Raw genomic sequence first — 14783 nt, 5'->3', positions numbered from 1 at the left:
GTGAAGTGTGTAATTTGAAGGAACATGGTGTGTATGTAACCTTTCAGTATTCTCCTCAGTAATTCTAACTCGTTTGTTTTTGCCACAGTATTAACACATTATGAAGGAGCTAATGTCTTTTTCTATTTACACGGTATTCTTTAGAATAATTTTATATGCCTTATAAGGGTTGGTATTTTGTATTTTATAGATTTCACTGGCATTTAGGTAACTAAGCATTTCTAACACTGCATTTTGTGGCAATTATAGACGGTTGTGGACTAGAAATTACTACTATAGGTTTTAGTGTAGCTAATAGAGGGAAAGAATCCATATGATGAAGAGTTTTGCCCAGACACGTTTGAATAAGACTCATTCGGATGCTCAGATCAGATAATGCAGATGTTAGTGTGCTTTTAAAAGTATGATTTTTAAAGCGAAAGACTCTAGTTACATTGTAATTACAAAGAAAACTGCACATAAACAATTTGCTTGGTATCGACTCCAAGCATATTCCCTGGTTTTTGTTTTGTTCGTTACGTCCAAGGGACCTCACTAATTGTAGTTAATTTTTGTTTGTATATTTTTGCCTTGTATAACCTTTACTTTCCATCCAGCACCTATCCTGTGAACATGTATTTAATTTTTATTTTTCTTGTGTAGAATTTTAATTTGAGATATTGCAATGCTAATGAAATCTGGAATGTTAATAAAGTATTTACTCCATATTTCATTGAATTGTCAGTGTGGTCTGTACTCAGATTGGCAATAAAAACGGGGCCCTGCAATGAAACAACTTTTGAGGTTATATACTTTAATGTATTTTACAAGATAGGTGGCTTCCTTAATAAAATGTTGCATACCATCCTACATTTTATCTGGCATCATTTCTCAACCGTGTTCACCATGTGAATCCGAGAAATAAACGTGCACACACACAAAAAAGCACTTCATGACGAAAATGTTGGTGACCCCTGGCATAGACCCTGAGGTGGTGCTAAGCACTTTTCCACGTCAAAGACCATTTTTATAAATATGAATGTTTGTGTGGAGTTGGAAGTAAAAATCTGGGTGTACGCACATTTTATAAATGGTTACATAGGGATAGGGTGGTGAACAACTTGAGAAAAAAACCCATGCAGAATTTAGCTCAAAGTCTACAAGAACCCAAAGAACATTAAGAACTCTGCATAGTACCAAGTAATTAAAAGATGATAAAGGACCGCTGTTTTGTTTGAAAAGCACATTTTCTTGATATGCTTCCACAAGGAAAAGAACAAACTTTCAGTTCTTCTGTTTAATTGCGCTGCAAAAATCAAGACTGTTGATGTTGAGCCATGAATGAGAAATGTTAAATCTCAACTACAGACAGGTCTTGTTCTAATGTAAATGGGAAACTGGTATTTTTTTTTTTTAATAGCTGTAAATTGTTTTCCTCCATTTTTAATCAGTTGCAGTTCATGTAAACCACTACAGTATAGCAAATTAGTTCTTAATAGTACAAACAGTCCATGTAGGGTTCAAATCATAAAATTCTTCTGAATTACTGCATGCTACTACATGCAGTATTTTTGAAGTCTATGTAAGTGAGCTTTAAAAGGAGCACATTTGTTTTATTACACATTCTGAGTCCAGTGTACTGCAAGAATTTAAAACATGCTTAACAGCAGATGTCTTTTAAAGTAAAAGCTCTTACATCTCAGGTCAGACTTTTTTTTTTAAGGAGAATTCTTCAAACTTTACCCCAAAAACACTTTGAAAAATATAACTCTTTTATTAAAGACAATTAAATGCTGAAAATCACATTTAAACTACACAAACAAAAATCAAACAAGAGAAATATGAAAATCATTCTGAACACAAAGGGCTATTGCATCATCTCCTCCTCCTCCTCCTCTTCTTCCTCATCATCGTCAAAGTAGCGCTCCTCTGCATCATGGCTTACGATATCCAGGTTATCATAATCTGGATTCTCATCCACTTCACTGCAATGAAAAGAATGTTATTTAAAGCATTAGTTCACTTCTTTCCTGATAATTTACTCGTCCCCATGTCATTCTAAACTAATGTTTTTGAGTAAAACATTCCAGGATTTTTCTCCATATAGTGGACTTCAGTGGGTTGAAGGTCCAAAATTCAGTTTCAGTGCAGCTTCAAAAGGCTCTACACAATCCCAGAAAATGAATAAGGGTCTTATCTAGCGAAAAAAATCGGCCATTTTCTTAAATTAAATGATATACTTTTAACCACAAATGCTCATCTTACACTAATATCCACGACTTCACGCATTACGTGATCACGTTGGAAAGGTCACGCATTGATATAGGTGCAAGTACCAAAAAACTCCATCTCATTTTCTCCTCCAACTTCAACTTCAAAATCATCTGACATTGTTTTACTTTTTTTTTCTTCTTTTTTTAGTAAAAGCCATTTGACTTAGTCTTTGCACACTTTGTAGACACTGGATCAGTACTTCCTCTACATCACGCGTGACCTTTCCAATGTCATTACGTCATGCATGAAGTGGACGCTATTGCAAGATGAGCATTTGTGGTTAAAAAGTATAATTTTTTATTTATTTTTTTTAGAAAATGACAGATCGTTTCCCTAGATAAGACCATTGTTCCTCGTCTGGGATGGTGTAGAGCCCTTTGAACTCCACTATATGGAGAATAATCCTGGAGAGTAATCCTCAAAAACCTTAATTTCTTTTCAGCTGAAGAAAGAAAGACATGAACATCTTGGATGACATGGGGGTGAGTCAATTATCAGGAAATTTAAATTCTGAAGTGAACTAATCCTTTAAGATATAAGAGCTGTAATATGAGCAATTGACTCTCTTCAAATTAGTAGGGTTGGGTTGGGCTTTCTGGGATGGTCCTAAAATGGTTCAGGTCATACTTAGAAGGGAGAGGTTATTATGTGAGTATCGGTGACCATAAGTCTGAGTGGACATCCATGATATGCGGAGTCCCTCAAGGTTCAATACTCGCACCCCTCCTGTTCAATCTATATATGCTGCCACTGAGCCAAATAATGAGAAAGAACCAAATTGCATATCACAGCTATGCAGATGACACCCAGATTTACCTAGCCCTATCACCTAACGACTACAGCCCCATTGACTCCCTGTGCCAGTGCATTGATGAAATTAAAAATTGGATGTGTCTAAACTTCCTTCAGTTAAACAAAGACAAAACTGAAGTCATTGCGTTTGGAAACAAAGATGAAGTTCTCAAAGTGAACATGTATCTTCACTCTAGGGGTCAAACAACTAAAAATCAAGTCAGGAATCTTGGTGTGATTTTGGAGTCAGACCTGAGTTTCAGTAGCCATGTAAAGACATTAACTAAATCAGCGTATTATCATCTCAAAAATATTGCAAGAATTAGATGCTTTGTCTCCAGTCAAGACTTGGAGAAACTTGTTCATGCTTTCATCACCAGCCGGGTGGATTATTGTAATGGGCTCTTCACGGGCCTTCCCAAAAAGACCATAAGACAGCTGCAGCTCGTACCGAACGCTGCTGCCAGGATTCTGAGCAGAACCCGAAAACATGAACACATCACACCAGTCCTCAGGTCCTTGCACTGGCTTCCAGTTGCATTTAGAATTGATTTTAAAGTACTGTTACTTGTTTATAAATCACTCAATGGCCTAGGACCTCAATACATTGCAGATATGCTCGTAGAATATAAACCTAACAGATCACTCAGATCATCAGGATCAAGTCATTTAGAAATACCCAGGGTTCACTCAAAGCAAGGAGAGTCTGCTTTTAGCTGTTATGCCAGCCGCAGCTGGAACCAGCTTCCAGAAGAGATCAGGTGTGCTCCAACAGTAGCCACATTCAAATCCAGACTCAAAACACATCTTTTTACCTATGCATTTGCTGATTGAGCACTGTGCTATGTCCGAACTGTTTGCACTTTATTTTATATGTATTATCTTTTTATTCTTTTAATTCCTTTTCCTGTTTTTATTTCATTTTTAATGTATTTTATATCTTTTATGTATCATCTTGTTATTCTGACTTTTAATGCATTATTGCTGTCTAGTTGAAAGAGCTGGGAGAATTAGGAAGAAATTGATTAGGTTAAAATTTGGTAAATTTGACAAACCATGGGGAAATTTAAGCTGTAGTGCATGGTTAAGATATCTCTGGATTACAGTCAGGACACTTTCCAAAGGGAGAAATTTCCAAAGGGAAATTTGAACTGTGTTCCATAGGTAAGATATCTCTGGAAGGGGGATTAGGGCTGTGTGGTGCAGTTTGAGGTGTCTTGGCAAAAGGGGAGATTGGAACTGTGTTTATCAGTTTGAAGTGCCGTAACAGATAGCAGTCCTGTTGGATGAGGAAGATCCATTCTGATCTGCTCTGATGAATAGATCCGTTTAGATCCAACTCTGATGGACGACAACAACAACAACAACAAACTCCCTGAGACTTCCTAGCTCTTCCATCCAGATAGCAAAATTATCTGTTTTTACTGTTATTTCTATTCCTTATGTTCTATTTTTATTATTCTTTTTTATGTAAAGCACTTTGAATTACCATTGTGTATGAAATGTGCTATACAAATAAAATTGCCTTGCCTAGTAAAGTGCAAACTGTAGAGTAAGAAACTGTGCCAAAGCAATATTTATTCATTTTATTCTCAGAGTTTGATATTAAATTAGATCTATTTGATAGTAAAACTGGAGAATGAGTAAGTACTATGATTCGACCTGTAGTTGAAGTCATCTTTGCCATCCAAGAAGCGCTGATGCATTTGACTCAAGAACTCCTCCCTCAGCATAGCTTTCTCTTCTGCAGTGGGCTCCCACTCCGCCTGTCTGGGTTCCTCACACTCTAAAACACGCACACATTCATCCATCAAAGCGTTTAAATGGAATCGGAGTTATGACTGCATTTGAGACCTCATACCTTCCTCGTCAGACTCCTCCACTGCACACTGCTCTCTCTCCTGCTCCTCCTCCAGGCGGTTCTGGATGAGTTTCTCCTGGTAGGAGTTGATAAGCAGGTCAGCGAGTCCCCCTGGGCCGTTCTTCATGGCTTCCTCTGAGCGCTGCAGGATCTCCTCTTCACTGAGATACTGTCCGATGTACTGCTCGTACAGCAGTGGATCTCGCACACGCATCTGCTCCTCGCTGAAGTACTGGCCCTCTGCCGAGGGAACGGTTTTGAGGAAGACAAAGTAACAAAGCATGCTACTCTTGTCATGCGCACTTCTTCAGCAAGTTCGCAAAGTGCTAGAGGGGATTTTGTTCTTGCCATTTTAAAACGAAACTTTGCTTTTAAAGATATTACTACTTTCATTTACTTTTTATTTGATGCATTAAATTGATCAAGTGACAGTGAAGACATAATACATTTCTATATCAAATAAATGCTATTGAACGTTCTACTCAAACAATTCTGAAGAAAATGTATTATTTTCACACAAAATTAAACTTCATAATAATAATAATAAATGTTTCTTGAGCAGCAAATCAATGCATTATGGGATTCAGGTGGTGCTGCATTAGAATTTGGCCGAAATGATCCCTGTGCAACCTTCAGGAACACACTTCAGACAACCTGCGCTTACCCTTCTGAAGAGCGCGGAGAGCTGCGTATCGATGGTTACGGATCCGTTTCCTGTCTGCCGTGCCAGATGCCCGTCTCTGAATCTCCTTGCAGTAATACTGCGCCCTGCAGTCACTGCTCAGGTGTGAGAAAGCGTCCATGTGCTCTGGCTTCAGATGGGCCTGATAGCGCTCTAGAAAAACTAAGGGCTTGGATTTGTACTGATCCATTAAAACCTTCTTCTTCTCCTCCAGAGTTAAGTCTGGCTCCCCCAGCTGCTGGCTTTTCACTGGACTCCCACTGGCTGCTACAGCCTCGATCATTGCGCTGAGACAGCTGGATGGCTCATCCTTGGAAAAACAAGCAAGAGCCACATAGTTAGAATCATATATTGCATGTATAGTTTGTGTGCTGAACACAGGCGACATCTCACCTGTAGATTTGGAGAGGAGCTTGTAGTGATTTGGGCCTCCTTGACATTTGTTTTAGGAGGACTTCTCTCTTGAGGAGCAGGTTCATAGCATTTGCCAGATGTGTTATGTTCAGTGCATGGCTCGATTTCTCCCCACAACACTGTCTTCTGCTTTAAAGAGCAGAGATTAGAATCAAGAGGTTAGAATCATTTTGGGTCATTCAACAAAATGGCTAGAAAAAAAATAATAAAAAAATAAAATATAATAAAATGGGGACTTGGGCTCCATCCAAAATCGAGTAGGTGCTTATTTTGAATAAGTGCATACTTTGCGACTGCTAAAAAAGTATGTTTTATATGTGTGTAGTATGAATGTAATCCAGACAAACTGGTCTCTAGTCACATACTGTTTTTTGCCTACTATATAGTAGGGAAGTATGTGATTTCGGATGCAGCCTCGGTTTTGCCCGTCGGTTGTTGACTGGACGGAGGCAGATCTGAATGTGGGTTTACAGTTGCTTGTAAGAAAGGGGCAAAGTTTAAGTGGACTAAATGACTGGAGAAATCATTTTTATATTCAGATTAAACATTACGAGATCAAAAAGAGAAAAAATAAATAAATATGCATGGATGAATTCTTCACAATAAGATCAAAAACATGCATTTAAAAAGATGGATTTCCATTTCATGCCAACTTTAAATTTATATAAAGTTTTTATATATGTGCTCCTAAGTTGTGTGTCAAGACTGTTATCCTGACCCATCAGTTTTTCTTCATTTGTAAGTAAAAATAAAATGTTAAAAGTAAAAATGTTGTCAAAATGGAGTGAATTGTTCCATTTCAAGCAAATTTCTTCTCTCATGTTTTGTTTGTCAGTAAGGGATTCTCTTTAAATTTGCACTATATGGTCAAACACTAAAATGTTTTTATGTAGCTTGAGGTGGCACAGTGAAACATTATTTGTTTGATGGCATGTCAAAGATTACAAAAACGTACTTTAAAATCAACTCATCAAAATGCACTATTTTGACAGAAAGAGCTTTCTGTAGATGCAAATGAGCACATGCATGTGAAGACATTTCTCACCTGCAGATCTGGAGAGTCTGTACCGCAGCTCTTCGTGTTTTCATCCTCCTTGGGTTTGAGACATGGCTCGATTTCTCCCCACATTTCTGTCTTCCACTACCGAAGACAGTTTTAGTACTAACTGCAGTGTGTAACTGTGACTACGGAGAGATGTAAATAATCTCGACTTTATTTGTAGTAGTAGGATATGTGACAGACATTCGTACCTCTTAATGTGCTCATTTCACATCAATCATTTTAAATGTTCTGCATTTAAAACAACAGCAGCGTTTAACGTTCTGCCCATCAGTGTATCCACACTATCAGTTCCGTGTGGAACATCGTAATTGCAGATTAGTAGTTCCGTTTATTTCAACCTGTGCAAATACACAGTTGTCCAGTAGATGGAGACATATGCCAACCCTCCATTATACTACTTCTGCATTTGACTGGTCAGAAACATACAACCAAACATTATTATAAAGGGTTACTTCCCCAAAAAAGTCGTTCTACACCCGTAAGACCTTCATTCATCTTCAGAACACAAATTAAGATATTGTTGATGAAATCTGATGACTCAGTGAGGCCTTATTTTTGGTGCGCCAAAGAAAACAAAATAACAACTTATTTAGTGATGGCTGATTTCAAAACACTGCTTCATGAAGCTTCGGAGTATAATGAATCAGTGTATCGAATCTGGTGTTCGGAGCGCCAAAGTCACGTGATTTCAGCAGTTTGGCGATTTGACACGCGATCTGAATCATGATTCGACACGCTGATGCCTCACTGAGCCATCAGATTTCATCAAAAATATCTTAATTTGTGTTCTAATGAACGAAGGTCTTACGGGTGTGGAACAACATGAGGGTGAGTAATAAATGACAGAATTTTCATTTTTGGGCGAACTAACCCTTAACGACAGCTTTCTGAATAATCTTTGACCAGAATCATTTTAAAATTAGGTGCCTTATTACTGAGAAATTGTTTAATAACCAGCCAGATAAGTCATGAATAACCCATAAAAAAGTATCACATTTATAGCTGCTGATGATGCTGTAAGGTGATTTTATACTTGGCAAAAAAGAAAAAAAAAAAAAGAAGCGAAGAAATGTCTTCCCACTTTCAACTGCTGAAAGCAAATTTCTTAAAATGGGTAAATATTTGTATGAACACAAAAAGATTAAACAACTGAGACATAAACTGGATACATTTGACGAACACAAATGGAACGGGTCCCTGATCAAAAGGGTCAATATAGCACTCAGTATCCGGTGTGGCCACCACTTGCTTTAAGTTCTGCATCTCATCTTCATGGATTGCACCAGATTTTCCAGTTCGTGCTGTGAGGTGTTACTCCACTCTTTCATCAAGGCACTTGCAATTTCTCGGACATGTCTGAGGGGACACGATGGTTACATGTGGGTTGGCACTGCAATGACGATCGGCTGTCCTTCCTGTCTCTCTGTAGAGATGTAGGCGTCTTACATTACGGACATTGCAGTTTATTGCTCTGGACACATCTGCAGTCCTCATGCCTCCCTGCAGCAGGTCTATGGCATGTTCACACCTGTAGGTGATCTGGGACCCTGGGCATCTTTCTTCTGGTGTTCTTCAGAGTCAGTAGAAAGGTCTCTTTAATGTGCTAAGTTATTGTAAAGATTATGTTAACAGTCTACAGCCTGTAAACTGTAGTGTATTACTGACTGTTCCACAGGTGCAATAATTGTTTGTTTCATTGATCAACCATGAAAAACATTGTTTCTTTTTTACTGACTTTATTAGCTTATCATAATTTGCTGATGTCTGGAAAAGAGCAGTGTAAAACTTTCTTAAAACACATCCTTTTGTTTTCCAAAAAGAAAAATACTGATTTGTATGTCCATAATAGTCCATAATATCTGATTGAATACCAATAAAGTGCGGTCTAAATTTTTTTAGAATTATTTTGATAAACATAACACAATATAACATTAAGATTACATGAAAACTGTTATATAAAAACAGATTTGTTAGCATTGGCAAAACCAAAGGTGCCAGAATAACACACGAAACACACATGATCGTCGTCATCGGTGAATTCGGCCAATTGTAAAACACCTTTGTCATCATCTGACCCCCTGCTGCTGCTCTGAAGAAGCTGCACTGACTGCACCAGATGGCTGCTCTCAATTTGCTCTTGCGGTACTTTGATGGCATACATCGCAGTGACGTTGTGTCGGCACTGTCTCAAGATTTTTAAAGGCACTCACTGGTGAAGTCAAACACACCTTATGAAAGGCAGCAGACAGGGCATATTTGTTTCAACTGGGCACATGTAAAACATTATGAACTTACTGACATATCCTTGGTTCCCTGAATGATCTATGATGCTTTGGGGAAACACCTTTCTCCAAAAAATACTCAAGCCTCATTGGAATAATAATTTTCAAGTGTACAAATTAGGGGTGGGAACACTCCCTATATAATGTGGAGCTGAGTGACATGTCCTCAGAATCTTTCAACAGGACAAGCAGTTCACGAAAAACCCTGAGCATAAGTGACACGGCATGATCCCAATGTCTCGTTCCCTCATCTCAAGGAATAAAGGTTATGTCAGTAACCGGAGACTTTACCTTTCAATATTGGTCTTTCAACGTTGCATCATCGATTACACAATGGGGAACATAATCCAATCGCACTATTTAAAATGAAGGTCTTGTTTCTCAACAAATGGACGTTTATCATCGCCAACCTGATCGCTGATCTCATATCGTCCACTGAGGCGTCGTCAGACTGCTGCAGATGAACTCCATTCCAATGGAGATGCAAGGTACATACCCTTGTACAGATGTTAACATACCCTCCTACCATGCCAGGGACGCAGGATCGAGTCCCGCTCGGAGTGGGGTGAGTAGGATCGGAGGGGTTACATAGGGAACTGCTGTCTTTTTGGTGGGGCCCGGAGAGTGGCCTGTCACGCTTCTTTATAACATGACAGAAGCTGAAGCATTTCGTCTCTAAAACAAGGCAACTTGCGACTCGAAGGCAGGAGGCTGCTTCTACTATGAGTGAGGAAGAGTTGGAGGAGGAGCACTTTGTGTGTGAATATAAACATATACTGACTTAATAATGCCTAACAGCGGAACAGCCAGAACACAAAGGCCACAGACAGACACAAGAGCGGACAGTCTTGCTGTTGCTGTCATGAGTGGATGAGAGCAAAGTGGTGGCAGTGCCGGACTGCCATTGCAAAGGCATACAGGCATGTGACGGACTACAGGAATTCAGTCAGAGCTGAAGCGGCCGCATGTGAAGCAGGCCCAGGCGACACATTGTTGAGGCTACTGCCATCAGTCAAAGTGCTCTCTGAAAGCTATTTAGTGGAAGGGACTTTCCTTTCTTGAACATCACAAGCGAGTTCATGACAGCCTGCAAGCACTTCAGTAAGGTGAGCTTGCATAGCAGGAGAGTTGAGACCCATGAATGGGATGTGTTGAGTGGGCTGGCGTTTGCTTTTTTTCTGAAAGTTGGTCATAAGCCCCAAGTACTAAAGGTGGTTGACTGGCATACATTTGTTGCTATTCATTGGCCGTCACGAGTGGATGAGAGCAAAGCGTCGGCAGCACACTACACTCTATTACTGAAAACAGCAGAGTTCTGACGCTCATGTCATCTCAGTGAGGACAGGTAGAGCCCTCAATGGCAGCTGCCGCTTGGGCACGGCACAGGCAGATCTCAGAACTCATTTCTGTCCAGGAGCTTGATGTGTTCCTTGCAGATAGAGCAAGGCTTTATATATTCATCTTCCGCTCACTGCAATCATCAAAGGGGATTGGCGAAGTGCAATCCGCTTTTTGGTGATGAATAAATGGCATGTCACTCAGGACATGTCACTCAGCACTGCATTATATAGGGAGCGTTCCCACCCCTAACTTACAAGCTTGAATGCAATGGGTGTGCAATGTTGTTATTCCAGTGATGCTTCAGTATTTCTGGGTGTTTCCCCATAGCGCCATAGATGACGCAATGTCAAGAGACAGATACTGAAAGGGAAATTTGCAGTCTGCAAAATGTCTCTTACTTCAATCTTATTTACTTTTACTTCTAAAAGTTACTTTGGAATGAAAAAAAATATATACATTTTTCCCCAGACGGTGTAGTTACTACATTTACTAGCAGGGGCTAACAGAAACATGCTAACCAGCCAAACCTGGCTTGACCCCTTGGTAAATGACTGAACTTTACTTTTGCATCCCATGATATTAAAAATACAGAGCCTATGGCTGGGAACCTGACATTGTAAGTCTGCATACAGTTGAAATCTGAGAGTTTGTCTGCAGTCCCTGCGTTACTGTGATCATGATATTGCTTATGCCACAATCTTGGTAGAGGTTCAAACTACAGTTAACTATTAAAGGCTGCTGGGTCTGAACTGGCTCTGCATTTGTTGAAATTTTTATTTTTATTTTTTTAATAAAATAGAACGGACTATATAAATTTAAAAAACAAATTACACATCTTCCTTTTGCTATAAAATGTTTATATGTAGATCACAGAGAATAACCCTCAGGTTAGTTGTGGTCATTACACAATAAACGGTAATACAAAGTAGAAATACAATTCTATAGCTTTTCAAACACTTCTGCTTTATCAACCAAGTCATATAAAATCAAAAAATCAAACTTATTGCAGACAGTTTGTGTGAATAAAGAAGTCATAGTTGCAATAACAGAAGAGAAATGACTGTCATCATGAAAGCTTGAGGAAAATGCTTTGATTATTTATTGAAGGGTTAAGGACATTAGGCTGCTTGATGGCAAAAGCTCAAGTAAAAAAAAAAAAAAAAAAAAAAAGCTAACAATGTCCACATGCCCAAAGTGATTAAAACACTTTAAGCAATTATATAGTACTCCATCCGTACAGATCTATCATTTATTCAATAGCAATTAAAAAAACTCATCAAACCCTCTTGATGAAAATCTTGATCTAATACCGTAAGATGCATGAAACACTGCACACATTAGTCTCAAAGCCCAATATTAAACTGATGTCAGAGTACATACTTTTATCAATTGTAATCATCTGATTTTTCTAAACCTCTTGCACTCATCAACATAATAAAATATTGCATTAGACAACAAGTGGGTTTACTCAGTTCTACAAAGAGGAATACCTTGTAATTACATCTCAGTGCAATTAGATAAGTCTACAAATGGAAAATATCTGAAAATCGAAATATCAAAAACTTCAAAAAACACCCAGATGTTTATATTTCTAAACCTCTCAGTAACATGCAACTGATTTTCCTTCTCCATCTTTTGATGAGATTCAGAAATGAAGGAAAATAGTAAATTAGCACAGCACAAAAGCTGCATTAACTATTTTAAATCTTAGGTGATACATTGATGACATTGGATATGTGAGTTATATCATTTAAAGAGCAGGATCTGCAGGTGTCATTTACCTGTGAACCTCCAAAAACAGCATGGCTTAGTTTAACTATACATAAATCACATTAATCCCCTCTAAAAAAAATCAAAACATATCTTTGTGTACCTTTCATTAAACAATTGCCTCATCGTTGCACAAGGGCACAAACCCAGAGGTGCCATTTCAGAGCAGTACAGATCAGATCAAAAAATAGATCAGACGTGTATAAACTCCCTTAGTCTTCAGCTTTGATAGTTATAAAGTTTGAACATCAGGAGAAACAAAACAAGGTCACATTTACATTTGAATTACTCTGTCTTTCACATGCAACTTGTGCCACAGCCAAGGGCAACAAAATATTAAAATAGGATGTTGTGGTTAAATTAATTTCTAATGTAGAGTGTAGCAGAAATTGTAATATACATTTAGAGATGAACCTGAGTATGGTAAAGGGTTGTATATGTGAGATGCACGTTACTGGCTATGTTTGTGTAAAAAGTGAGTAACCTAACTGGGTAAACTTACAGAAACATTTATAGTGTATTGCACTCAGGCTACAGATCATTTGTAGTTTGGTTCTCATTGGATCTATGTAATACGACACACCCCGTCCTCCCAATAGAAAAATAAAAATAATCTCAATATCAGTAGGCCTAAACAGACTAGAATTGATCCCACAGCTATTCGATAAAAAAAAAAAAAAAAACTTGTACATTCACAAGAAGACAACAGAGGACAATTCAAATTGATATGTGCAAAAACATTATAGATCTCTATAAAAAATATGTGCATATGAATAGAGCTTGTTTCTCCACTAATACAACATGTTCTCTATTTACACATTATGAGTCAATAAAGTACATAACTTGTACAGTTCTTATTAGTCTTTTAATCTGTATACTCTGTCTTTACAGAAAACATTAGCAATGCTCATGACAAAGAGAGGAAAGACTGACAAATATTTGATACAGATGATACATAACACTACACATCCTGAACTCAAATCAATGTGATTGAGCACTGGGACTAAAATAAGAACCAGAGTTCCATTTGGAAACCTGAAATTGCATATCCCATGTTCAACACCCTTCCCGATCACAGTCAGATCAAACGCTGTTCCCACTAGGATCGGCTGCCATTCCTGGCTGGCTTTCATGATGATATTACATTTGAGAAAGAAAAAAGGAAACTTTGGCTACAGAAAGAGGTCAACATCCCCCGTTCAACTAGTTGCCGCACCCTCGAGTGTGAACGGTAAAATTTGGCTAAAGCCGATGTCCCTCATTGGACTGTCCTGTTTATAGAGCTGAAGTCCGTGGATTCTTCAAATCTGCTGTCAAAGGGGGGTGGCTGTGTGCTTTCACACAGAATGCCTGCCAGACTGCCCATTGGGGCGGGGTGCGGCAGGGACAGATACTCGGCACAGTGAGAGGGGTGCCGCTCTACTTTGATGAGCGGCTGGGTAGACAGCTGGTTCTCCGGCAAATCCAGAGAGTCCCGCTGCAGGGCCAGGTCATAGGATGGCGTCCTCCTCCGGAGTAACATGCTGCTCTCTGACAGCTTTTTCATGGATGCAAGAGAGGCAGGGGCCTCCATTTCAAATGGAGGCTCAATGGAGATACAGGGAGGGCTCATCTTTTTCTTCCGGGGAATGTGCAACGACTGTCCCCGCACAGGAACATGCCTCTTTTCGCTAAGTTCTTGACCAAACAGCCCATCATCTACTGAAGAGCAAATCTCAATCGAGTGCCTGCGATGGTCATCGGTACCGTGGGGTTTTTCCAGAAAACCCTCAGTGTCCACACTGAAGCACTTCTTCGGGTCTTTGATGCTTAACTCGCCTAAGTTGGCAGCACTGCTGCAGTTCTTCATGAGCATGGGAAGCAGCGTCCCTGAGGTGGCGTAAGGAGAGAGGGAGTGACTCCGTGCTTCTGCCTGGACTCCCGCCCACAGACGCGCTGTACTGTTGATGTGGCAGACCTCTTCGTCGGTCGGATCAGCAGAGTCAAACATGGAGCCACTGGGGCTGGTGCTTCTGCTGCTGCTGGCCAGGCTGGGAGGTCGAGAATGGATATTGTGCTGGCTATGGGACTGCTGGAAGGTGCGGACACTGGGTAATTGTCCATGTGGGGGAAGCAAGGGTGACGCCTGAGGGATGCTGGGGCCGCCGATCCAAGGAACATGCAGCTTGAAGCCTGTGGTTATCCCTGCCTGTCTTTCAAGAGTGTCCTTGGAGTCGAAACTTTGCACGTCGATGGAATCATTTTTGATTGCCTCCTGAAAGAATAAACACAGGACAGCGTGAACATGTTATCACTGCACAACAGTGAAGAACTTAATACCGGTGG

The 14783-nt window shown here is 39.5% G+C and overlaps 2 protein-coding genes across 4 annotated transcripts in view; both read right to left on the bottom strand.

The window, feature by feature from the left end:
• Window positions 1–76: 76 nt before the first annotated feature.
• Window positions 77–7337, bottom strand: ccdc97 (coiled-coil domain containing 97). Of its 2 annotated transcripts, none has more exons than XM_067382375.1 (6): window positions 7048–7337; window positions 5982–6131; window positions 5571–5898; window positions 4907–5146; window positions 4708–4831; window positions 77–1964 (listed from the first exon to the last, which is right to left on the bottom strand). In XM_067382375.1, exons 1-6 carry the CDS (start codon window positions 7129–7131, stop codon window positions 1847–1849), a joined length of 1044 nt encoding a protein of 347 aa, XP_067238476.1. In that variant the 5' UTR covers window positions 7132–7337; the 3' UTR covers window positions 77–1846. The 2 variants fall into 2 exon arrangements, with proteins under 2 accessions (XP_067238476.1, XP_067238477.1); XM_067382376.1 differs by having other exon boundaries at window positions 5982–6128.
• Window positions 7338–11712: 4375 nt separating this feature from the next.
• The window catches only part of cacna1ha (calcium channel, voltage-dependent, T type, alpha 1H subunit a), an 89496-nt gene continuing 86425 nt past the window's right edge, over window positions 11713–14783 (bottom strand). For both annotated transcript variants that reach the window (XM_067382370.1, XM_067382371.1), the window contains one exon: window positions 11713–14712. In XM_067382370.1, the coding sequence (XP_067238471.1) occupies window positions 13717–14712 (996 nt within the window). In that variant the 3' untranslated portion in view covers window positions 11713–13716. The remainder of the gene's footprint in view (window positions 14713–14783) is intronic.

The sequence above is a fragment of the Chanodichthys erythropterus genome, chromosome 3, assembly GCF_024489055.1.
Source record: "Chanodichthys erythropterus isolate Z2021 chromosome 3, ASM2448905v1, whole genome shotgun sequence".
Lineage (NCBI taxonomy): Eukaryota > Metazoa > Chordata > Actinopteri > Cypriniformes > Xenocyprididae > Chanodichthys > Chanodichthys erythropterus.
The sequence above is the reverse complement of the archived record's forward strand: the minus strand, read 5'-3'. Positions and strand labels throughout refer to the sequence as shown.

Bases quoted from the DNA above. Each gene is read 5' to 3' on its own strand.
- ccdc97 (XM_067382375.1), bottom strand. From the start codon at position 7,131: ATGTGGGGAGAAATCGAGCCATGTCTCAAACCCAAGGAGGATGAAAAC. The intron at 6,132-7,047 runs GTGAGAAATGTC...TGCTCTTTAAAG, and splicing joins CAGACTCTCCAGATCTGCAG to CAGAAGACAGTGTTGTGGGG. The intron at 4,832-4,906 runs GTATGAGGTCTC...TGCGTGTTTTAG, and splicing joins GGAGGAGTCTGACGAGGAAG to AGTGTGAGGAACCCAGACAG.